This window comes from Pygocentrus nattereri, chromosome 5, assembly GCF_015220715.1.
Source record: "Pygocentrus nattereri isolate fPygNat1 chromosome 5, fPygNat1.pri, whole genome shotgun sequence".
NCBI lineage: Eukaryota > Metazoa > Chordata > Actinopteri > Characiformes > Serrasalmidae > Pygocentrus > Pygocentrus nattereri.
In genome coordinates, this window is record NC_051215.1 from 27,917,276 (window position 1) to 27,942,656 (window position 25,381).

The following is a 25,381-nucleotide window of genomic DNA, read 5'->3' on the forward strand; positions in this document are numbered from 1 at the left end:
CTGCTTTGTCCTTCACCCAAACCCCAACCAAGTATGAAGGTGATCTCAGTCTGGGTTAGTGGGTGTTGGGGGAATGATTTTTAATTGTGAGCTTTGTAATTAATTAATTCTGAAATTGCAATCCATTTCACCTTCGGTGGAGTGTGCAGTAATTAAGAGGATGGGAATCTGAGGGTTGCAGCCAAGGTTGTAGAATGAGAGTGAGCTGTGTGCCAAAGTGTAAGTGATGCACATGTGACTTTAGGTTCATGGCCACTTCCTTTGTTAGTGTGTCTGAAGTAGAACAAGTACAACAAGCAGTAAGTAGCCATTTCATGTATAATTGGGGGGTAATAGTGGTCTTTTCCTTACAACAGGCAGATGATTTAAAGGACCCAGGTCATTGAAGAACTAGAGCACTTTCTTTAGCTTTATAAAATATAACATTTTGATGTAACATGTAAACCAGCCCCCCACAGTCTACATCAGGGATGTCAAACTCAGCCACTAAAAGGGCCATGTTAAAAAAATCTCAACAAATCTGTGAACCAGCCCTGTTTTTTATTTTATTCTTAATATTTTGCCATGACCCCAGCTGACCATTATTTATTCAAAATATGCCAAAACCGCAACATCAAAAAACAGACACTAAGTGCTTGCGCAATTCAAAAATAATTTTAAATAAAAACAAATTGCTTTATATAAAACAATAGGCTACATTAGCTGCAGATAACTATTAAATCTCCCCAACGTACAGTAGGGTTTTAAAACTGCCCATTCGCCTATACTAGACACCTAATTTTTTGTGGTGTTGTCCCATAGATTGTTTTTTGGGAGGGGGTTGGAGCACACATTACATTGCAGTGCATGCTGGGAACTGTAGTGCAGTTCATTCTGAAATGTGCCTAATATTAATAGAAATTTAAAATCATTTTGCCAGCTGAATAAGATTGAGCCACAGGCCTGTGTTTGACACACGGGGTCTGCATATAGAAAATGAGCTTCAAACAGCCGTTTTGAATTCAACGCTTTTGTGATGTAATGAATACCAACACATTTAGATCCTGTTTACACCTGGTCATTTCATGTGACTTGGGATGTTTCATGTGGATTGTGACCTGATGAGATTTTAAACCCATGAAATGACCATGACTTCTTTATCAAAGGCCTCTGCAGTTAGTCAGACTGAAATCCGATTGCTATGTGGTGTGTAACAGGCAAATCAACTCGAATACAACAACCAGTAGTTGTCGTTGGTCCTCGTTTTCATGTACTATTCGAAAAATGGTTGGTACCTCTAAAATAATCATTTTTATGTCGTTATTCATTTCCTTGCACCAGCTTTACACTTTTCATATGTGCAAGAAGGCCGAACCTAAATGCTTTATTTCTATAAAATGAAAAATTTCTGTATAGAGCTTGGGCAAATAAAAGCTACTGGATTAAACTCAGCAGAGAAACTGGTCTCCTTTTTATATAAAACACAGTACAGTACAATCTGAACAGAGATCATCTAAATATATCAGTCTGTATCAATGTTACCATAGCAACATGAAAGCATGTTTAATTCTGAGGTTATAAAATGTTAAAATGTTAAAATGAAATAGGACTGTGCAAAATAGTCCTAATTAATTGGTGCAAAACCACACAAATGTTGTAAGCAGACCTCAAAAAACTGTAAAACGGTTATTTAAAAATGAATTAGCACTGTTATTGGTGCATAAAACCCCACAAAAGTTGTAAGTGGACCTCAAGAAATCTACTAAAAAACTGTAGAATATGGGCCATTTACATCCGTGATGATGTACAATGGAGCTTAATAGTTGCTAGACTTGTATATTTTCGCATCTGGGGGCATACAGCATCTGCAAGGGGATGGGAGGGGCAGAATTCATCCTTTCCATTACTGAGGAGGTGATGTAATAAAATTCTCAGCGATATTATCATGATGCATTGTTTGAAAAGCTAACAAGTAAACAATCCAGCAGGCCGTCCTGGAAGCCTCGCTGGTACACAGACGCCTCCCTCGTAGTCTTTTTGTAGCTTCTCAATACACACCCAGTCAAGAAGATTTGTGTAATGCCTTCTGCCAGGGCATAAATTTTAGCCCTTGAATCCAAAAGGCAGGCCAGCAAGTCATTATCTCTGGCTCTGTGATCCATTTATTTCCCTGGCATATCGCTCAAATGTTCTTGACTCTGGAAACGATACATAATTCGCTCGGGGACCACAACTGTGCTGGTTTTGGTAGCATCCTCTGTTCATGACCAAGCAGGAGAAATCAATTCACATTCCAGCATTACTGCCTTTCAGGGACGAGGCTATGAGGAGAAAGATTTAGAACCAAAACCCAGTCATATGCAGATGTAAAATTCAGGCCGCAAAATTATAATAATTTATTGACTCCTGTGCTGACTGACCTGGACTGACACAGGAGAACATTCCTCACAGCAAAACATGAGATTTGAACTGTTGCTTGGTGCACCGTCATGAGCAGAATGTAAAAAACAAAACCTCTCAAAAATACTGACAGAAAATCCTGTATGTGAGCTTGTAGCTGACATTTAGGAGGCTTCGGAAAGCTAAACAAAAGGAATAATCTCCTTAAGGAGGGATAAAACTGCTCCACCGATATGTAAAAGGAATTATTTGTTATCCTCGTAGAGAGAAGGAAAAAAAAATGACTTGCTCTCAGTAATAGGATTTCTCTCCATATATTATGGATTGCTTTTTTCTCTGCTTTTGAACTCTTGTTACTGAAAATGCCCAGAGGTGAAATTTCAATACAGCGGAAACTTGGGTCTGATTCTCTTGCGATTAGTGTGGTTTGGTGGACCCCCCAAACATGCCTCCCCTAATGAAGGATATGCGCAAACACAGTGTATTCTTCACTCACTTTCCACCATGCACACCATGCAAAAAGGGGAGATAATAACTACAGACAGTGTCAGGACACATTGAGGCCAGGCAACAAAATACTGTTAATCTAAGCTTAATGTGATCATCTCATAAAAGCTCCAAAGCATTCACATTAGCATGCGCGCATGCACACATTTTATGTGACTGTATAGTTTGTTCAGCTTTTACTGATTGCTAGTGGCATTTCATACAAAATATCTAAGCACAATGTATTCTGCATGCCTGTCAAGTAATAGGTCAGCACTGCTAAAAATACACTGGCCAGTAAAACAAAGCAAACAGTGAATATCTATCACAGGGGTATTTCATTAAAATTCAATAATGTCCAGTTAGAGAAAATTTCCTCAATCAAAGGTCTGGAACATCATAATGCCTATCTTGCATTATGGCTCTGTACCTTATACTGTTTACTGAAGTGGCCTAGTAGTTATATCAACATCTTATACAGCCAACAACTGAAAGTCTAATCAAATAAAGAACAATTCAGTCAGATTTCAACAACATTTATTGTCTCTTTTTAGAGAACTTCATGTGAAATAACTTCCCTCACTTTCTTCTCTGACTGCTGTTTCTCCCCTTTCCCTCCCCTGTGTGTGTCACTCACTCGAGTCTCAGTACTCATCGTAACGCACAGATCTGATTGGCTGAGTAGCGTCACGTGATTTTTATAAAGGATGTGATTGGTCTGTGAGTCTCCCGCCCACTAAACCGGTACTGTAATGACTTGAAAAGTTATGCTGATTAAAACAGGACCCTGTCGTAATTAAATGATTCTCCATAGTTTATCAGTTATAGGTCCAGGTCCACATAGGACAGCGTCTGTGTTCGGACTCACCTATTAGTGAGCAGGTCTGTAAAAACCTGCTATGTGTTTATCTACAGTAGATCTACAGTATCTAAACAAATTTTTAAACAATTTACCTCAGCAGTGAGTTTATCACAATATGCATTAGAATAAAGTCATATTCATAATTCAAATAAACATCAACAAGAATTTCTTGGGTCCATATTTTTCCTTGACACCTTCACAGCCACCACAGAGACTTGTTAATATCATCAATTACATCATGAGCACAATTTCATGAAGCTCTGATTGGTCAAGCCAGGAGTTGCTTTTTAACTACATATAATGTAGTTATACATTATATGTATAACTACGAGGAGAGGTTTGAAAATGGTAAAACAAACACACATCATCCAGAAAATCATTATTTATATATATATATATATATATATATATATATATATATATAAATCATTAATGCATATTCTATAAATTTTGTTTATTCAAATATGAACACTTTTCTCAGCAAATAAACACATACTGCACAAATAAATAGATTTTGAAAATGTGTCTTGGGTGACTTTCACACAGTACTGTATGTGTGGTGGATCAAGGAGGGTGGATTGTTTCTTCTACATACAATCAATTCAACTGAATGGGTACACAGTCAGAATTAAAAGCACGGCTTGGACCTCGACTAAAATCCCTTTGCTTTAAATGGCCCTGCATTTTGTTTGATTATGAAAATGAATGATGAAACATTGTTTGTCACTGTCAAAACAATATTAATGCCTCCAAACCTTTACCAAATGTTTCAGTAGTGACTGTTTTGGTGATGATAATTTTATCTAATCTTGAGCAAAACTCATGACTAGCAAACACAGCTTTGAATGGCTGTACACACAAAGTCATCATATATTTCATTAAAACACAAAAAAGTATATAGCAGAACATGTTTCAGTAGTGACACATTAATGTTACACACTGATTTTCACATTTACTTCAAAGCAGTGGTGTCACGATTGGCTCCTCCCAGTCACCAATGTGCTTTTCTGTTGGTTTCAATCTTCCATGTGCTTTTGTTTACTTGTCCATGTCCTTTCTTTCTTTTAATTCTTCCATGTCCCGCCCCCTTGTTTCTTGACTCCACCCCGATTGTAACCCCCTGTTTTCCACCTGTGTCATGTTAACTGTCGTTATCCCTGTTGTATTTGAGCCCTGTGTTTTCCCTAGTCTCTTGCTGGTCTTTGTTTGATGTATTGTTCGAAGTGTTTGATGTATTGTTTGAAGTGTTTGATGTATGGTTTTGTTTGGTGTTTGGATTTCTGTGTTTCTATTTTGTTATGTCTGTCTCTTCTGCTCTCCGTGTTGGCTCTCTGACACTGGACCGTTTTGACCATGACTCTTCTCAGCATATGTGTCCGCCTCCTCATCGCTCCCCGGCATTACAAATGGGATCTAACTGCCCACCTTGTGGCCATGAAAGACAGAGATGCAGTCTCACTTCCTGCTCTAAAATTCAGGGGCGTGGCTGAAACAAGTCTCTGCCTATAATCTAAAACATTCTGTTTCAGGTAGTGGCATGAAAATGTATGATAGCAAGTTTTTTTTATATAAAAATTCAATTAATAATCAATCTAAATCTTTCAACCTCACTTAAAAAATGAAAAATCTTTTGAAAACCATTGAAAAAAATTGCGAGTATTATTTTCACATGCATAAATTTAGAGGTTAGGGTTTGGGACAAACAACTCTCAAAAGAAAGCACCCTATTACCATCTCAGTTAAGGCATTGCATTTAAGCAGATTATACAACAATCCTTGTAAATTTCTAAGGACTGAACAGTTGATTGTTTTAATTTTTTTTTTTTTACTGTGGAACTGCACTTTGAACTATTTTGATAGAATGGTCCATGTCTTAAATCAGACAGGCCTAGTAGGTTGAGAGTTTAATATGAACTTTGGAATAAAGCTCTCTCAAACAGGCCTTTTCTCAGCAAAGATTCAATTAAAGCAATCACAGTCAAACAATAGCAGCACATGAATTGGGGTTTTATTAAAAAACTGTTGATTTCTTTCCCCTGCTGCTAATGTGGACACTTGCTATGCAAACATGATTAACAATCCTATTGTTCTGCCCAGCTGAGGACCTGTACTTAGTAATTACTGCTGCACTTTATGCATGCCTAATTAACATCGAATCAAAGCTAAGCTAATTAACAATGACGCAATGGCGCTGTTGAAGATACAGGGGGAAGATAAAATGAAAATGAAAATGATTTTGCTCTAAAAAGGGCAAAATGCACTTCAAGGATCCATCAAGCAGCCACTTCAGTGCATCTCCAGCATTTAACATGAGCTTGCATCAGATTGTATCACTGCAGTGCGCACAATACATCTTATGGAATGATTCTGCATGGTGGTCCAGCATCACTACAAGCTTTTGCATGGAGATACAGGTACGGAGATACAGATGCTGGCACGTAAATAACTGCGTAACAATGTTATTGTCGTTTCTGTTCATCTGTTGCAACCATTAAAGTACAAGTCTAAAGTGGGTAGATTGGCTGATTAACTGTCTTGTATCTTTCCACTTCCACTGACAATGGAAATAGCTCAGCTTAAATGAACAAATAAGCTGTTATTTGATGTTAGATGTTATAAGCCTCTAAGCTGTTATCAAGCATCAATAAGCAAACGTTACTCACTGCTGCCCTCTAAAGGAGTTATTAAAAAGCATCAAATAAACAAACGTTACTCACTGCCGCCATCTAAAGGAGTTATTAAAAAACATCAAATAAACAAACGTTACTCACTGCCGCCCTCTAAAGGAGTTATTAAAAAGCATCAAATAAACAAACGTTACTCACTGCCGCCCTCTAAAGGAGTTATTAAAAAACCTCAAATAAACAAATGTTACTCACTGCCGCCCTCTAAAGGAGTTATTAAAAAACATCAAATAAACAAACGTTACTCACTGCCACCCTCTAAAGGAGTTATTAAAAAACATCAAATAAACAAACGTTACTCACTGCCGCCCTCTAAAGGAGTTATTAAAAAACCTCAAATAAACAAACGTTACTCACTGCCGCCCTCTAAAGGAGTTATTAAAAAACATCAAATAAACAAACGTTACTCACTGCCGCCCTCTAAAGGAGTTATTAAAAAACATCAAATAAACAAACGTTACTCACTGCCGCCCTCTAAAGGAGTTATTAAAAAACCTCAAATAAACAAATGTTACTCACTGCCGCCCTCTAAAGGAGTTATTAAAAAACCTCAAATAAACAAATGTTACTCACTGCCGCCCTCTAAAGGAGTTATTAAAAAACATCAAATAAGCAAACGTTACTCACTGCCGCCCTCTAAAGGAGTTATTAAAAAACATCAAATAAACAAACGTTACTCACTGCCGCCCTCTAAAGGAGTTATTAAAAAACATCAAATAAACAAACGTTACTCACCGCCGCCCTCTAAAGGAGTTATTAAAAAAAATCAAATAAGCAAATGTTACTCACTGCCGCCCTCTAAAGGAGTTATTAAAAAACCTCAAATAAACAAACGTTACTCACTGCCGCCCTCTAAAGGAGTTATTAAAAAACATCAAATAAATAAACGTTACTCACTGCCGCCCTCTAAAGGAGTTATTAAAAAACATCAAATAAACAAACGTTACTCACTGCCGCCCTCTAAAGGAGTTATTAAAAAACATCAAATAAACAAACGTTACTCACTGCCGCCCTCTAAAGGAGTTATTAAAAAGCATCAAATAAACAAACGTTACTCACTGCCGCCATCTAAAGGAGTTATTAAAAAACATCAAATAAATAAACGTTACTCACTGCCGCCCTCTAAAGGAGTTATTAAAAAACATCAAATAAACAAATGTTACTCACTGCCGCCCTCTAAAGGAGTTATTAAAAAACATCAAATAAACAAACGTTACTCACTGCCGCCCTCTAAAGGAGTTATTAAAAAACCTCAAATAAACAAATGTTACTCACTGCCGCCCTCTAAAGGAGTTATTAAAAAACATCAAATAAGCAAACGTTACTCACTGCCGCCCTCTAAAGGAGTTATTAAAAAACCTCAAATAAACAAACGTTACTCACTGCCGCCCTCTAAAGGAGTTATTAAAAAACATCAAATAAGCAAACGTTACTCACTGCCGCCCTCTAAAGGAGTTATTAAAAAACATCAAATAAACAAACGTTACTCACTGCCGCCCTCTAAAGGAGTTATTAAAAAACATCAAATAAACAAACGTTACTCACCGCCGCCCTCTAAAGGAGTTATTAAAAAAAATCAAATAAGCAAATGTTACTCACTGCCGCCCTCTAAAGGAGTTATTAAAAAACATCAAATAAACAAACGTTACTCAGCACCGCCCTCTAAAGGAGTTATTAAAAAAATCAAATAAACAAACATTACTCAGCACCGCCCTCTAAAGGTGTTATTAACAAACATCAAATTAACACAGCTTACTCACTGCTGCCCTCTAAAAGTGTTATTAACAAACATCAAATAAATATACATTACTTACTGTTGCCCTCTAACGGAGTTAATTCATTACATTACTCATTGCTGGTGTTATTAACAAACATCAGGTAAACAAATGTTACTCAGACAAACAGTATTCACTGTTACCCTCTAAAGGTGTTATTAACACACATCAGAAAAACAAACATTATTCACTTCTGCCCTCTAAAGATGTTATTGCACCAGTAAAAACTTAGAGCTTTTATTTTTTATTTTTAGTGTTATCTTTTGTTTCAATGTATGTGCCTCAATCCAACAGATGCACCTGATTCACACTGTTTGTTGCAAAATCAACATATACATGTGAAAAGTAAAAACTGTGGAAATAACTGTTGCCAGCTCTTAATAACTTCGATCAAGCGATTATGTAAGAACTGTAACAGGCCCACATATCAAAATATGATGAAACAGAACAGCTGGATAAAAAAGAGCATGAGAAACACCCACAGACGTGCATAGACATACGCAGTGTATACGTTATACTGATTTGTTGGATATGTCCACCTATTGTCCAGGGAAGGTATTTATTTAAGCTTACGCCTTATAAGGCCCACTCTCGCACTCTCGCAAGCCAAAATGTTACATAAAGAGCTTACCCCATTTGTGTTCGAGCACGATCTAAAAGCAATGAATCAGATTATGCACACAAGCTTAGCAAAAACAGATTGTTACAGTTCAGTTTCAGGACATATGAGGAACAGCATTTGTAAGGCCTCTTTCTCCTGAACTCAGTAATTGCTTGGGACTTAGTGCAGAGGCACCCCATTTCCAGAAAGACAAAACACTTCGGAAACATATTTGATGGCTTGTGTGACATTTATTTTAACAAGTGCCATTTTGCTCAAGCTAATTTGATTTATGGGGTGACATGAAGTGTCTAGTGAGGTTTTGTTTCATAAGAGGGAGTTTGGGCAGAGGATCTAGACTGATAGAGGTATATTCCTAGTGGATCATAGCTATTAAAGTTGAAGGACACAGTGGGCATATATCTCAGAAACGGAATAGATCTTGCATTGTAGTAATGGATCTTTCAAAGCAGGTGAGTCTGTGACATAAAAATTCATAGGTGTTAAGGCTGTTTGAGCGCAGTGGGAGCAGAATGAGAATATATGGCTCAAGTAGTTGTCAGGAAATCCTGTTGATATTCCAAGCAAACCATGTTAGAAGCAAGAACAGACTGCCTCAATGAAATAGCCATCTGTCTCGTTGCATGGTTTTCCATAATGTTTTGAAAAGTGCTTGCTAAAAATAAGCTAAAAGCAAAATCATTTCACACATCAATGTGTAAGACCTTCTGAATAATGCTCTGGTTAAAAGGGAATTCCAGTATAATATTAATTGCTTCGGACGCCTGGTTATCAACACGGCTGTGACTCTGAACTGGTAAGTTTCTCTAGAATGGCCCTTTTCCACATAACTTTGTTTAAATATTGGCTATTTAAGTATACAGAGGTTTTGCAAAATCAGAAGCAGAACTTCACTTAAGTTCTGCTGAGAGTTAAGAATCCATGTGTCAAACACAAGGCCTGTGGGCCAAGTCAGGTCTGTGGCACAATCCTGTTTTTTATTTTATTTCATTAAAATTATTTTAATAGTTTATAAATATGCCCTGCAATGGACTGGCGACCTGTCCAGGGTGTATCCTGCCTTCCGCCCGAAGACTGCTGGGATAGGCTCCAGCACCCCCCTGCGACCCTGACGGAGAAGCGGATTAGAAAATGGATGGATGTTTATAAATATTAGCCCATTTCACTATGAGCTGCACTACGGTTCCCAGCATGCACTCCAAACTTGTGCTTGTGCTCCCACCCCCTCCCCAACAACATTCTATGGGACCGCACCACCAAAACAAAACAAAACAAAAAGATGCCAGGTGGCGTTCAAGCAAATGGGAAATTTTTTAAAAACTTACTATACACTGGAGACATTAAAGAGGTTAAATGATTATCTGCAACTAATGTAGTCTATGGTTTTATATAAAACAATACATTTTTACTTAAATTTATTTCTGAATCATTCAAGTATTCAAGTATTATTGAAGTGTTCAGTACCAGAGGTCTAATGCTGGAAAGATCTGTATTTGTTACAGAAACTCCTCCATGTCATGAGTTTCTGAAATGACTATTACCTTTTACTAGTTAATTATTAATTTAATTCCCAGAGGCTTCACAAGACAACAGTGCATCCTGGATGGAAAACATGGGGAAAGGTGTGGTTTGAAAAGAAAAAAGACCACATTAGATAAAAGGCACCCTTGACATCCTGATTTGATGGCCTATTTGTCATTATAGTTTGCTTCCTACTGATTGCTTTGTGATTCCTAAAAGGACACAATTAATGAAATCCTTAAAAAAAACAGTGGAAACCAATTATAAGCTGAGTGACCTTTTAAGCCTCTCCTGAGACTCTGAAATCAATCTGAAAGCCTCTGACCCAGAGTGTGATTCGTTTTGAAGTCTGTCCTACCTTCTACAGAAGAGTTGTTAAGTACCAGGGATGGAAATGGCCAAGTTTTACTGGAGGAACCATTTGGTTTTTGTCACAAAAAGCATCATAACCTGCCTTTTTCTGGTGCATTTTCACATTGAAATACACCTTTAAAATTGCCTTTCTGTTCTTGGACTTCCACAAAAAAACAATAAACATTTAGACACCTATCTCACAATGAATGGCTGACATTAGCAGTCTCACTAGATGGGTATCAGTCATTATTCTACCTTATATTCGAGTTTCATTAACTAACATGCTAAACTGTACATTAGTGACCGGTTTAAACTAAGCCCACTAAATGTCATTTTAATATTAATATTAAATATAATTCATGTTGAGTAGTCTACACTATTCTCAGATTGACAGAGAATGTGTTGTAGACGGTTCTATGTAGAACCTTTTTGAAAAAGGTTCTAAATAGCACCAAATAGGGTTCCTTTGTTGTTATGACATCAAGTTAGAAACAACAGAAGAATCCTTTTTGGTGCTATGTAGAACTTTCAATATACAACACTTTCTCTATTAGTCTGTAGAATCATTTAAGCATTAAATGGTTCTATATAGAGCTAAAAAGAACCATTCCCTTTACTGCAAAAAACTCGAAGAACCATCTTTTTTAAGAGTGTAACATATCCAAATGAATGCCATCAAGGTTTGAAGAAAATTAGAAAGTGAAACCTCACTTTTATTATCGATTGTGGAGCTTCTTGGCTGCCTTAATGTCCCAAACGCACAGTTTACTGATAGTCATTACTGTGGAGACTGGGTGGACGCTGGGTGGCCCCTCCCAGTCCTGTCCATGTGTTTGTGTTGTGTTTTGGTCTAGTCCACGTGTTTTCTTTGTTTTGCTTTAGTCCAGCACCTGTTCTTCCCACCTGTTTCCCACCTGTCCCTTGTCATTCCTGTGTTATATAAGGCCCGTGTTTGCCCGGGTCTGTTTTGGTCTTTGTTTGTATGTATGAATTGTGTTTGAGATGTTGTAGTTGTTTGAATTGTTGTCTTTTTTGAAAGCCGTGCTGTTTGTATAGTTTGGATTTGTTTGTTTGGTTGTATTTCGTCATGTTTGTCCCTCATTCTATCCATGTTGGATCTTTGAACCTGGACTGTCATGACCACGACCCTGGATTTGCCCTCAATAAAAGTCTCTTATCTCCGCGTATGCGTCTGCTGCAGTCCAGTGACTTTTTATTGGCTGAAAAAGCTATAGGTTGAACTTCTAGTGCATTCAACAGAATAGACACTTCACTTAATGCACTCAGATCTGAGTCAGAACACCATTCTGTCACGAAATGGGGTTTGAGTGCATTCATACATGTTAAGCACCCACAAAATAGCTTTCTCAAGCTCACACTCTTGCAAAAAAGCCAACCAGTCTTTATGTATGAGATTTACCCTTTAACAAAAAGCCAACATCATGTAACCACACTTAATTTGTCCATTGATTTAAATCTGCTGTCTATTCTCATGGTGTCTCTTATCAGTCAAGCAAAAAAAAAAGCCCTTTTGATTTTCTGTTTTCTGCCAAAATCAAAGGCAGCAGTAGAGTGGCTGAATAGAGCACCTTTCCATAATAGAGGCTGACATTATGCACCAATTCAAAATGTTAAACAAATGTAAATACCGTAGGGCATTGGGCATAGTCATGTAGCTTGAGCAGGGGGCGCCCACTAAAACCTCACAAAAATTACTCCGGAGGCTCGTTCTGTTTTCACTCTGACATGTAACGAGGCTTTGCAGTGGGGGGTTTTAGGGAATTGATTTTGGCGTGGGCTTAGTGGCTAGCGCCAGACTGGGGAGAGCTTTTTTCTTTCCTTTCAGATGGAGAGTTAGAGAGCTGTAGGTGTTGAGTCGTGATGTGCAGAATGACAGAGAGCAGAGTGTGTGTGTGTGTGTGTGTGTGTGTGTGTGTGTGTGTGTGTGTGTGTGTGTGTGTGTGTGTGTGTGTGTGTGTGTGTGTGTGAGACAGAGAGAGTAGTAGGCTGGTGAAAAAGTCAGACCAATCTACCCTAATGAAAACTTAGCAATAGAGTCGCATATAGTACAAATGAAGTTGTGGAGCACTGAGCACAAGTTTGGCATTTGACAGCTATCTGACATCTGGGCTTTTTGTGAAATAAACTGTTTTTTCATCCTTAAAATTACATTGTGAGTGTTTTCAGTTACTAAATTGTATGTATGAGTCATTGAATTCACACCTATATTATTTTATATCACACCACATTTCTTATTTTCTTCTGACCGCATTTTCTCATTTGTAAGCATTTTGAATGACAGCAGTGTATGAAAGGTGCTATATAAATAAACTTGCCCTGCCTTTCAGCTGAAATGTTCGCATGGTGGGCACTTGCAACAAAATTTACGGTTTCTTTACATGTACTATGCAAAAGTCATAGACCCTTCATTTACTTAATTACTTTTGGGTACGAGTTATTCATTTTTCAGAGACAGGAAAAACAGCAGAAGCCTCCATCACTAAGTTTCACATACAGTTTTTCAGCATTTCCGTATTTAGTTTGAGCTTTTGCCTTTATTACAGCTTCCGTTCTTTTTGAGGACACTTGCTTTTTGCTTTGTTTTTATTTTTTTCTCAAAGTAATCTGGAGGGATATTTCTCCTCACCTCCAAAGTTCAATCTTAGAAGTTGGCAAAATTTTCTGCTTCTCACAATCCAAGTAAACCCAAACACTTTCAGTGATGCTGAGGTCTGGACTCTGGGGTGGTCAGTCCATTGTTCAGCTTCTTTGTTTGATGTGTCCATCTCCTTTTCACAGTAAGACCTTCTTGACAGCTGCACATCCTTTCAGACCCACAGCACTGAGTTGCCTTGTCACAGCGGAAGGATGGACAAAAACAGCTGTGAGTGCTGTTTATTGGATGGGGACAATTCTGGTGGTCTTGTTTTTTTTGTTTATTTTTACTTCACTCTCTCCTTCCTTATGCAAGCAGATTATCTTATACTGAATCTCCAGAAACAAGTACTGAAATATGAATAGATTGTATGTAATAAATGGATGATCTCTTACTTTTCTACAGTATAGTATGTACATGAATCTTATGCCATACACTGTATTCCTAATTTATTTGTTTTTAGGCAGTATGAAAGAATATAATGGAATGGAGCATGGCAGACATTTTTTACATGAAATATTCCACACTGTCACTTCTCATTGCTATTTGGCACAAAAATGGTGGGAAAATCTGTTTTTTAGTAAGATACATATATAATTAAAGCTATGGTGAACAAAACAGTGATTTTTCACATTGAAATTGGTCCATTTGGCACTGATCTTGTGGAATGACTCAAAATCAGAAGTTTGTAAGATGCTGTTTTATTTCTTTTTGGATCCCTTCTGTCTAAATTAAATGCTGAAGCTCCAAAGTGAGAGGAAGGGGCAACAGTAAAGCAGTCCAGGAGATGGACCAACACAACAATGAAATTAAACCCAAACAAGAGAATTAGGAGCTAAATGCTAGTGATTGAAATTGAATGAAATAAAAAGTAGATAACTATTCTTACTTATCTACTTGAGTAGAAGTATCAAGGCCCAAACCCATCAAAACATTTCTTGAGTCTATGGGCGTCTGTGTTACTGTACACGTGTGGTAGAACTATACTTGACCAAGAAGGCCTGATTCTGATGTATGAGTCTGAGTAAATGGAGCTAACAAATAAACAAACAAAATGTGTAAATCAGCTGTCTTATCTAATTAAATATAGTGAAGGGAAGTTTCTGTAAATTTCATTTTAAAAATCACTTTAAAAGCAGCAGCAGAATTTATAAAATGTAAAATTATAATATGATTTTTTTTCTGCTTCTGCTGTACGCAGTCGTCTTGTGAGGAATATAACCTCTTCTCTCTTTGTGGGGTTTCTGCAATTTCATTCCGCACTCGAGAGTCCAACACAGTGGACCAAAAGCCCATTCGGCTCAGCAGCATGCAGTAGTCACCTTTACTGAATGGCATAATGTGTCAGTGAAATTCCCTGCGCTTCTCGAGCCCTGCAGCGTTTAAAAGTGTGACAGTGATGGTGCGCAGATGCACTTTTGTCTGCCGTTATTGTCACACAGTCATCCTGGGATGGAGTTATCGTCTTTTTTCTGTAACCGCAAGCCGCACTGGCATGTAAACTGCTCAAAGCCGCAATTGCATGCATTTATATGCATGCAATTAAGTGAAAACACAAGATTCTCTAAGGATTCCATGTTTGCGGCAACTACTTCTGAGTTAAGCATTAGAAATCTAGAGTTATCGCTGTTGTTTTGTGCCAGGGTGAGGGTTAGGATTAGGCTTTTGGTTAAGGTTTAGGTTAGGGCTAGGATTAGGGACAGGGTTTGGATTAGGTTTTGCTAAATGGAAGCACCATATAAAGTCCACTTCATATGACATCAACAACACATCTACTTAATGTAAGTAATGTATAAACAGTACATCTTCAAGATATTTACCTCAATGTATCCAGATGCTGCACTACTGCTACTTCACTGATATGCTACTGATACTCTGTATCAGTCTACAGATCATCTACAAAGGTCCATTAAGAATAAAGAACGTTACTTTTATTTAAACAGTTATCTGCAAGTACTAATATGATTTGAAGATTTGTGTCTTTTGACACTGGACAGTATTACCATACAGTGGACAGCATGTTTGTCAATTAAAATGTGTTATAGTTTTGTTATGTATCACATATCGCAGTATATATTCCATATTAAACAATGTTAGAAGCTTAAATAAAAATACTTTTTGGGGTTTTCACATTTTTAACAACCAAAATAAATCTGAAATATTTTACTGTGCAAAATAGTAAAATCAAAGTGAACTATATACAGATTAATCTATGTCAGCTTTCACTATTGCTGTGGGTCTGAAAACTGTGCTGAATTTCACACAGGAATTTCTGCAAGCCTTCATATTAGGCAGATTTTGGTTCCAATTTCCTGTTCCACCTTAAATGGAGGAACAGTTATGTTTGGACACAGGTGCCTGAATGTACCTGCTGCACCATCTAAGGCTTTTAAGGTGGAATGAGAAATTCAAATAGCAAGACAACTTCAGCTTAGTCTAATACCTCAAGTCTTTTGTCTCATATGTGCCTGCCATACACTCGTACGTCCGACTGTCAGACACTGTTGGAATTAGGAAAATATTAGTCATTCATGCTTCAGCACCAACTGCTCCACAGCTTACTTTATTGTACAAGTCCCTGACCATGGTACCATTTGATGCACCTAACCAAATTAGGCAGCGTCTCATGTGGTACGAGAGAAAACAGAAGAACAGCAGGTTGCCTGGTGTCCATGTTAGGCTGAGGCTAACCCCAAAAGATCAGCCATTCCTTTCTATCCACTGCCTTAAAAACAATATGGTGCAGACTAGACATCGGGAGGGGACTGAGGGGCTGCTCGTTTTCTGATTTTATTTGAAATGTGACTGAAACAACCCTGAATCAGCCACTCAGTTAAATTAGCATGGTTTGCACGGTGTGTACAACATGTTATCTGTGCTTATGTGTGTCATAATGATTATGACAAACTCATACCAGAGGAAGAACCAGTATACCACCCACTACTAATCATCCATCCCTGTTAATTATGTGGTTAGTTATGTAATGTATTCCATTTATATACAGTTTTGCATTGCAGTTTACTTTTTATTTGTTTTGAAGGAAAAAATAATGAGAAAACATGGCACAAATATAAAGGATGGATTTTCTTCCTGCAAAACAATAACCTTTCATCACATTACAATAAAAATATCCTCTCAAAAACACAAATGCTGTAGTGACTAAGAAGTTACAGTTTGCACTTTCATCAGAATGTCTCTGCTTGTTTCAATGAGTTATGAGTAAGAAATCATTTGTAAAAATATAAGAAGAGGATTTTAAGGCATAACCCTAGGAAGGATAAAAGACAAAGCAGCAGGGCCTAAGATAATGAATGAAATATTCACAAGATTTAAAGTTGCGGCAGTGTCCTGATAGTGAGGAATCCTGGATATATCACCAATAAAGTAACATATAAACCCTTTGATATTACTGAAGAGGGTGAATTAGATTACATGGAGCAGGTGGTTGATAGCTTTTTACCTCGTGAGACAGGTAGAAGGCGGCGATGCCGAGGGGCCAGAAGCAGCACAGCATGGAGAAGACGCTGAGGCCCAGGTGGTCTCGCGGCGGCATCATAAGGAAGTTGTCTTCACTCTCCGAGTCACTTGAGTACTCGCTCTGCAGAAAGAGCATACATGCAGGAAATGCTAACCGAATCAGACAAAACATCAAGGACAAGCTCTGCCCATTTTGAATGTCTCATTCTGAACCAAATAAAATGACTGCCTACAATATCTGGCCAAATGATGTACGCTATCTTTCCTCCTATTTCTGACTCTAATGGGTCGACATTGAAGGGAAGTCATCAGCTTTGTAAGCTGTGAATCACACAGCAGAGCTTTCCAGCCCAATTTCAGGCTCTGAATTGTTTTTGTGTTTTTGGCCTAGTGAACAGCTCGTTTGTGACTCCAGCATTTCAAGATCTGTTTTCCGAGAACTGTTTATTCCACCATGCTACATGGAGCGTTCTATGTTATTGCCTGAAGTATATCAAATTCAGATTTGCAATATCACTCCTCCAGAACAATAGCGTAATTGGCCATTCAAATGACAGCGGCTGCCAGACTAATTGAAAAGTATGATTCTGGATGAAAGGAAAGATAATCTATTTTTGAATATGAGCGTAATCTACTTTGAGAATGACTGTCACCGAATGTCCTGAAAGCCCTCATCATAAAGACTTGTCATAAGCAATATCAGAAATTTGCATACTGTATTGAAGCTCTGAATGTTAATGAAACATGATTTGGAGGCACAGATGGACCAACAAAGCAAAGATTGTGCCTGACATTTTGACGAATTGATGAAACAACCTTCATCCTTTTGTAGTGAACCACACTGCAGTAATGACTCTTAATGTGACACTGTGTTGTTGTCAGTACAAAAAAAAATTTAATGGAGAGGTAGTGGGTTCAAACCAACAGAGTGGAAGTCAGGGTGCTCCAGTTACATTAAAATATGCATAGCAGACATCTTAAATGGCCCCTATCCTGCAGTTTTTTCTCCTCTTTTGTTTTTTCTTCGAGGCCCAATTATGATGTTTGTGTGGGTTTACATGACCATTTTCCAACCTGTCTTTATCCCTTAGAATTAAACAGGCTGTTTTTGTTACTGGACCTTTATTCTCTATGTCCTCATTGCTTGCACTGTATTGTATCTCATTCAAAAATGTTAAAACACTTCTTATGATTTTAGAGTGAATGGGTGAAGCTAAACTGCTGTAGGTGGATATATGTAAATGAATGGGTTATCAAGTCACATTGATTGTCACAGCACATTTACACAGGTGTGAAGATGTGTGAAAATCTTAGGTGCGTAGCCGCCTTGTTGAACTTAAATACAAAAATATATAAGAACATTTTTAAAAAGGTGTATATATATATATATATATATATATATATATATATATATATGTGTGTGTGTGTGTGTGTGTGTGTGTGTGTGTGCATTAATACACACCCCCAGTATTGCACTTCCAATGTACAGTTTTTGTACATTAACATGTACAGCATTTTTTGGTGCATCAAACCACAGTAATGTTAGAAGTGGACCTAATAAAAGTAAAATACAACAAAAGGCTGATATGAGCCCTTAGAAAAACTAAGGAAAATTTTTGGTTTGATATGGGCCCCTTTAAATGATATCACATGACATTAATCCAAATGGAATGGATAAGAGGGTGGCGGTTATTCAAGAGGACTGATTTTTGTCACTTTTTTGTCATTTCAGTCCCTTCGGTTTGAGCCGCCGTAGTTACATATACATCTGCGAACTCCAGATGGCACTTTCACCTTACCACATGTATGGAAAGGCACTAACAGCTTGCATGACCTCCCTCTCACACCACCGGTTTGCACCTAGATGGCCTTCTGCATATGTTTACAGACAAGGATGTATTTCATTGCAGCTGCTACACAAAATTCTCTCTCTCTCTCTCTCTCTTTCCCTTTCCCTCTTTCCCTCCCTCCCTTCCTCCCTCCCTTCCTCTCTGGCTTATACAATACCCTGCAATGGTATCCTGCAATCGTTCTGAGCCTCATGTGTCATGGCAACATAAATCTTTTTTTAATAGACTGTGTCCCCCTACAATGCATTATGGAAACCCTGCTGCAACAGTGTAGGTGTTGGAGAGGCAGAGAGACCGAAGCCCAGCACCAGTGTGGGGCATTTTACACACACTCAATGGAACATGCATCACTGAGACAGGAAATCAAAGGCAAACAAATCATATTTACATACTCAAAATAAAATTTACATTTTATTTTCTTTTACCTCTGTGCATAAACCCCTTAAGCTTGTTACATTAGATGAATATCTAAAAGCTGTGTTTTGCATGTACAGAACAGCAGCGTCACTCAGTCTGCAGCCCAAATGAGGAGATGACAGATAACGACCAGTAACAGGCTAACAGAGTATTTAATGAATCTTAATCATCATTAGAAAGATTATGGACAGGGGGTCAGTAAGAGGCCAGTGATTCGCTCGCACAGCTTACTGGAATGTATGCACAATTTAGAGGTTCCTAAATGGATGTTGGCTTGAACGTAGGGTTTAATGAAAAACCTTTAAATGGAATTTAAACCTTTATATTTCTGGAGGTTTTAAAAAAGGCTCGTCAGACTCTCAACTGTCATGCACAAAAGAGATTTTTTAAAGTCTATGCGAATCATTAAGTATATGGCATTTTCCTTCCATACCGTGTGTCTAAGTGAAACAGAGTATCAGTGAGTGTCTCTGAGCTGGCTGAGTATTTTCTATGATAGGTGGGTGTGGAGTGACGGGGAGGTGACGATACATGATATCAGTTAATTTTTTTTTTCCTCACAATGACATAATTAAAACTCATAAGGCATTTTAGAGGCAGGTGAAAAGTCTTTACACTTGAAAGATTATAGGAAAACAAGAATCTTGTCTACTATGACATAGTCATGTTTAATATGACTAGGGATGTGGGCTAACAAGTCAGAAAATCACTTTTGCTTTGACTTTAATTTGCTTTGAAGAACAAGACTCTTTCTTCAGGCTCCCTACTCACAATTCTGCTAGGGCAGGGATCAGTAACATGTGGCTCTTTTACTGCCCTGATTGGGCTCTAAAGCAGAATTAGATTTTTAGGTAAAAATAAAATAATCCTCCTTTGCAGTAAAATAAAGCTCTGCTCACCGTTCAACATGGTTTTAACAATAAACGGTCTTAAACACAAGAGTTTAATTATGTACAGGGTGAGCCAAAAGTCACAGGACAGGGTTTTTTTTATTTTATTTTATTTTTTATCGACTTTTATCTCAAACAAGTTGTGTATGCTGAGAAAATCTACAACAAACACCACCTTCAGCATAATAAAACACTGTCCTATGACTTTTGACTCACCCTAAATAATTGCTAATTCAACCTTTAACCCTGAAGATTGGCGCGCAGACTGCTGGTCACCATAGTAATGCAGACACCCTCACCTCGTTAGTAGCTAACGAAAGGCCAAAGAAAAATAAGACGAACAACGATAATTCTGAGAAGTAGTACTCCAGCTGATTTCCTGATACTTTTAATCTGCAATGAGAAACTGTCAAACACTAAAAAGTAGCAAAGCTCAAGTCAGCTTCTCGTTCAAATTGATCTGTTCCACCTTAAATGATGCAGCAGTTACATTCTGGCACCTCAGGCAGCATTTGAGGTAGAGCGGGAAAAATTTGAACAGATGCTGACAAATGACAAGCTGACTTCACCTTTGTAAAAAATCAAATGTTGAGAGACATTTTCAAAAAATTGTTCTACTTTTCTCCTGCTGGAGATGTGAGAAAAGCAGCTGTAGATGAGCTAAAGCTTAAAGTAGAGCAAAGTAAGTCTGCGTTTGCGTTTATATTATATTTTTAGCCCATACTAGGGCATATTTACAGCCAAGATGGTGAAATGTACATAAAATGTTGTGGCTCCCAAGGTGGATTTTTATTAAAAGGACAAAATGGCTCTACTTAATATTTTGGTTGCCGGCCCCTGTGCTAGGGAAAGAAAATCAACTCAGGTTTGTTTTTTTTTTTTTGATTAACATAAATAAAATATCTTACTTTTTTACCACCTGAACTAAGACTCTGTTATCGCTCTGTGTTTAAAACATTGTGATTCTGTGATGAGCTGCTAGCGAGCAATGAGCGGTCCAACTGATGGCTGTCCCAAGATAAAATGACAGCACAGCTGCAGCTTTTTTGATATCAAATAAATTGTGAATAACTGCCGCCATAAAAAATATCTATAAAAACAATAAAACGAAATGTTGACTTGTTTGCTTGCCTTCAAAAACAACAATCTAGTTTGCTTCCAGGTTTCTAAATCATGCACACTATCATCAAAACACTATTGAAGGAAAAACTGCATAGTTTAACTGATGGAGCTCCAAAACAGAAGGAAATTACATGTTATGGTTACTGTGAAATTGCTAAGGTAATAATAAGGTAAGTGTTTTTTCTATGGCTTTACTCCCAAGAACATTTTTGACACTTTTATTCTTAAGGGTGTGCTTGCATAACTGCTTCAAGCCCAGTAAAAAACCTAACATAGTAATATATTGTCTATAGTGATCCCTTCTACTGTTGGCTTCTTTTGCAGGACCCTTATGATATAAACTGCCAGTCTGCATATGAACAGGTGAAAATTAAATAAAAACGAGAATGATTTCATTACTGATGTCCAGCTCGAGCAATCATCTGCAGATGTTTTCTGACCTTATTTTTTACATTGTAGCGTTTGGATGATGACCCATAGGCCTAGCAAACCGCCAAATCATATTCTGGGCAGCGTGTCATGAAGAGGAATGAGAGGGACGAAGTAATGCTGCTACAGATTGAGGAGTGCGCCTGCATAATAGGCAAGTCAAGTGCTCCATTAATTGGATCCAGAAATGAACTTCAAAAGTAAATTTTTATTGAAAGGTCAGAACACACCCAAAATGGTTAAGATAATTAGAGCGACGCGGTGGCCTTTCAGTATGGGCAGGGACAATAGGCTTCCCTCTGTCCCCCTAACAATGCTGCGCTGAGCACCCCAATACAACTCATTCAGAGGGAGGTTCATGAGAGCTGTTAAGCTTGGTACGTGAAAATAATGAGAGAATGTTATATAAATCATTCCAGACACTCGGCGAGCTAAATTACAATGCAGTGTTTTTACTAGACAGTGTAATAGGATTTCTATTCACTACGTTATAAAAGTAATTCATCTGTATGTGAAAGTGGAGTTTTGGGGAAGTATGAAATTTAAGTTTTGAGCCATTTAACACGAGGACAGAGCACAGTGTATTCATGTGTATAAGAACATCAAAGATAATGTAATGCTATTTTTCCACCTGTTTATACCTGAACATTTAAAGCAGGTGTAACATACAGTAACTTTGTGTCCTGCAAAGGACATGTGGTCAAACCTGGCCCTGGATTTTGGTCCATTTCAGGTCCATAAGCAGGGCCATTTCCCCATCCCAAAGACAGTACAGTGCAATCAGTACTGCAATGGACAACACAAGTCACCTGTATATCACAGTTGTCAGAACAAAATCTCGTATCTCCATTTTTGTCATTTTTCAGTTAATTTGAAATGTCTGAAATATCTGTTGCTCTTTATATTGTGTGTAAATTTAATGATAAATGGATCACCAGAAACGGCCAAAAAGTACTTAGAGAAAAGTCTGGTTCCATTGACTTACATTAAAAGTAAGTTATGTTTTTTCCTTCTCCTGTAAATTTACCATTTTGGAGATACAAGTTTTTGTTCCGACAGCTGCGATATACTCCCATCTTGAATTGTATGGCTGATATGAAACACATAGGCTGGTGGGTAGGCCTGACACATGCATGTCACTTGCATGCACTTAACACAAAACATTCAAAAGTATAGCAACATCATTCAAATGCAGTACACACGTACTTAAGCGGCTCACATTGTTTACATCATAAAAACAACAAAGATCAGCTAAAATACAAAGAAATGGGCATGTTGCCAATTGCATGTTAAGCAGATACAGGCTGATCCTCATCCTGGTTGATTCTGATCAAGCACTCCTGGTATGTACATTCACAAACAGCTTTTTGATCTCTTACATTTGTTGAATATTGAAATATCACTGCTGTCTAAATATAGGTACACCTAGATACCTAGACACGTTGAAGAAAGCATATGCTACCTCTGTAAGCACTAAAAATAAAACCAAAAAAAAAGAGGGCAGCCTTCCCTGAAGCTGAGCTAGTTTGCTATATAGCATCAAGGTAATATGTTATTTGAAGATCATTAAGTAATGACTTCATCAAACATTTATAATATGTACATAACTAGCTCATAATTCAGACACAGACACTTACTCTATAAGCATTGTGATGTGATTATATTGATAAAGGATCTCATTAATCATCAGGGCTATTTCATTGTAAATTTCTGCATAATTCAACCATTAAGATGTAAAAAGAGTTTAATGCATTAAAAGGCTCCCTCACAGTTATTACATGAAATTATTGTATTTATGTATGCTGCATGTTTTACTATAGTTTTAAGATAAGCTTTTGGTCAAAAATGTATTTTTGAATCTTATTCATTGATGGAAAGGTGATGCAGGGCACTGTGTGGCAAAATTATCCACAAAGAACTTATTTTTTCAGATTTACCATATATATATATATATATATATATATATATATATATATATATATATATATATATATATATATATATATATATATGTATATATATACAGTGGCAAGAAAAAGTATGTGAACCTCTTGAAATGTTATGGTCTTCTGCATTAACTTGTCATAAAATGTGATCTGATCCTCATCCAAGTCAAGCATATCGACAAATATAATGTGCCCAAAATAATAACGCACAAAAATAAATTTTCTTTCAGGACTTTATTGAACACACTCATTCAACATTTAAAGTGATAGTGGAAAAAGTATGTGAACCCTTGGAATTAATAGCTGGTTGACCCTCCCTTGGCAGCAATAACCTCAACCAGGCGTTTCCTGTAGCTGTGGATCAGACCTGCACATCATTCAGGAGGAATTTTAGCCCATTCTTCCTGGCAGAACTGCTTCAGCTCTGTCATGTTCCTTGGATGCCTCATGTGTACAGCTCTCTTCAAGTCATTCCATAGCATTTCTATAGGGTTGAGATCTGGGCTCTGACTTGGCCACTCCAAAAGGCGGATTTTGTTTTTCACAAGCCATTCTGTTGTGGACTTGCTCTGGTGTTTTGGGTCATTGTCCTGTTGCATCACCCAACTTCTATAGAGTTTCAGCTGGCGTACAGACTCTCTCACATTATCCTGTAGAATTTTTTGATTCACTTGGGAATTCATCTTCCCCTCAATGGCTGTAAGCTGACCAGGCCCTGATGCAGCAAAGCAGGCCCAAATCATGATGTTCCCTCCACCATACTTGACGGTTGGGATGATATTTTATGGTGATGTGCAGTGCCTTTTTTACGCCAGATGTATCGCTGCATGTTCTTTCCAAATAGTTCAATCTTAGTTTCATCTGTCCACAAAACATTTTGCCAGTACCGTTGTGAAGTGTCAATGTGCTCTTTCGCAAACTTCAGGCGTGCAGCAATGTTCTTTTTAGTAAGCAGCGGCTTCTTTCGTGGTGTCCTGCCATAGACACCCTGCTTGTTCAAAGTTTTACGAACTGTAGATTCATGAACACAGATGTTAGCCTGCATCAATGCTGCCTTCAAATCTTTGGCTGTCACTCGGGGTTGTTCCTTTACCTCATTGATTAGTCCCCGTTGTGCTCTTGGGGTCATTTTGACTGGGCGCCCACTTCTTGGCAGAGTAGCCACAGTCCCAAATTGTCTCCATTTGTAGATTGTTTGCCTTACTGTAGACTGGTGAATTTCTAAAGTCTTTGAAATTGCTTTGTAACCCTTTCCAGCTTTATGTAAAGCAACAATTTTTGATCGTAGATCCTCTGAAAGCTCTTTTTGGCGAGGCATGGCTTACATACGCATATCCTTCTTGTGTGGAGCAAACTCAAAAAGTCTAAGTGGTTTTTATCAGTCAAAGTAGCTCTAGTACACACCTCCAAACTCATTTTCTTAACAAGACTCCAGGTATGACTCCAATTAGCTTTTTTGAGATCATTAACTCAAGGGTTCACATACTTTATCCACTAGCACTATAATGTTTTCATTGTTGTTCTCAATGAAGATATGAAGGATAAAAAATATTTTGTGTTATTATTTTGGGCACATTATATTTGTCGATATGCTTGACTTGGATGAGGATCAGATCACATTTTATGACAAGTTAATGCAGAAAACCATAAAATTTCAAGAGGTTCACATACTTTTTCTTGCCACTGTATATATATATATATATATATATATATATATATATATATATATATATGTGTGTGTGTGTGTATATGTGTGTGTGTTGTTAACATCGCAACCCTTGTATCCTATCATCACCATCAAAAGTCGGTTTCTCTGCAGTGAACTACTTCACACAATTTTACATCTCAGTGTTCAATCTATGCAGCCACTTTTAAAAATGGGTAATTTCCCTCTAATATGACGAAGTTCTC

The 25,381-nt window shown here is 37.6% G+C and overlaps 1 protein-coding gene across 1 annotated transcript in view; it reads right to left on the bottom strand.

The window, feature by feature from the left end:
• LOC108420861 (synapse differentiation-inducing gene protein 1) overlaps nt 1–25,381 on the bottom strand; it is a 38,806-nt gene that overhangs the window by 5,508 nt on the left and 7,917 nt on the right. The window contains exon 3 of the mRNA XM_017690420.2: nt 16,800–16,937. Coding sequence (XP_017545909.1) covers nt 16,800–16,937 — 138 coding nt within the window. The remainder of the gene's footprint in view (nt 1–16,799; nt 16,938–25,381) is intronic.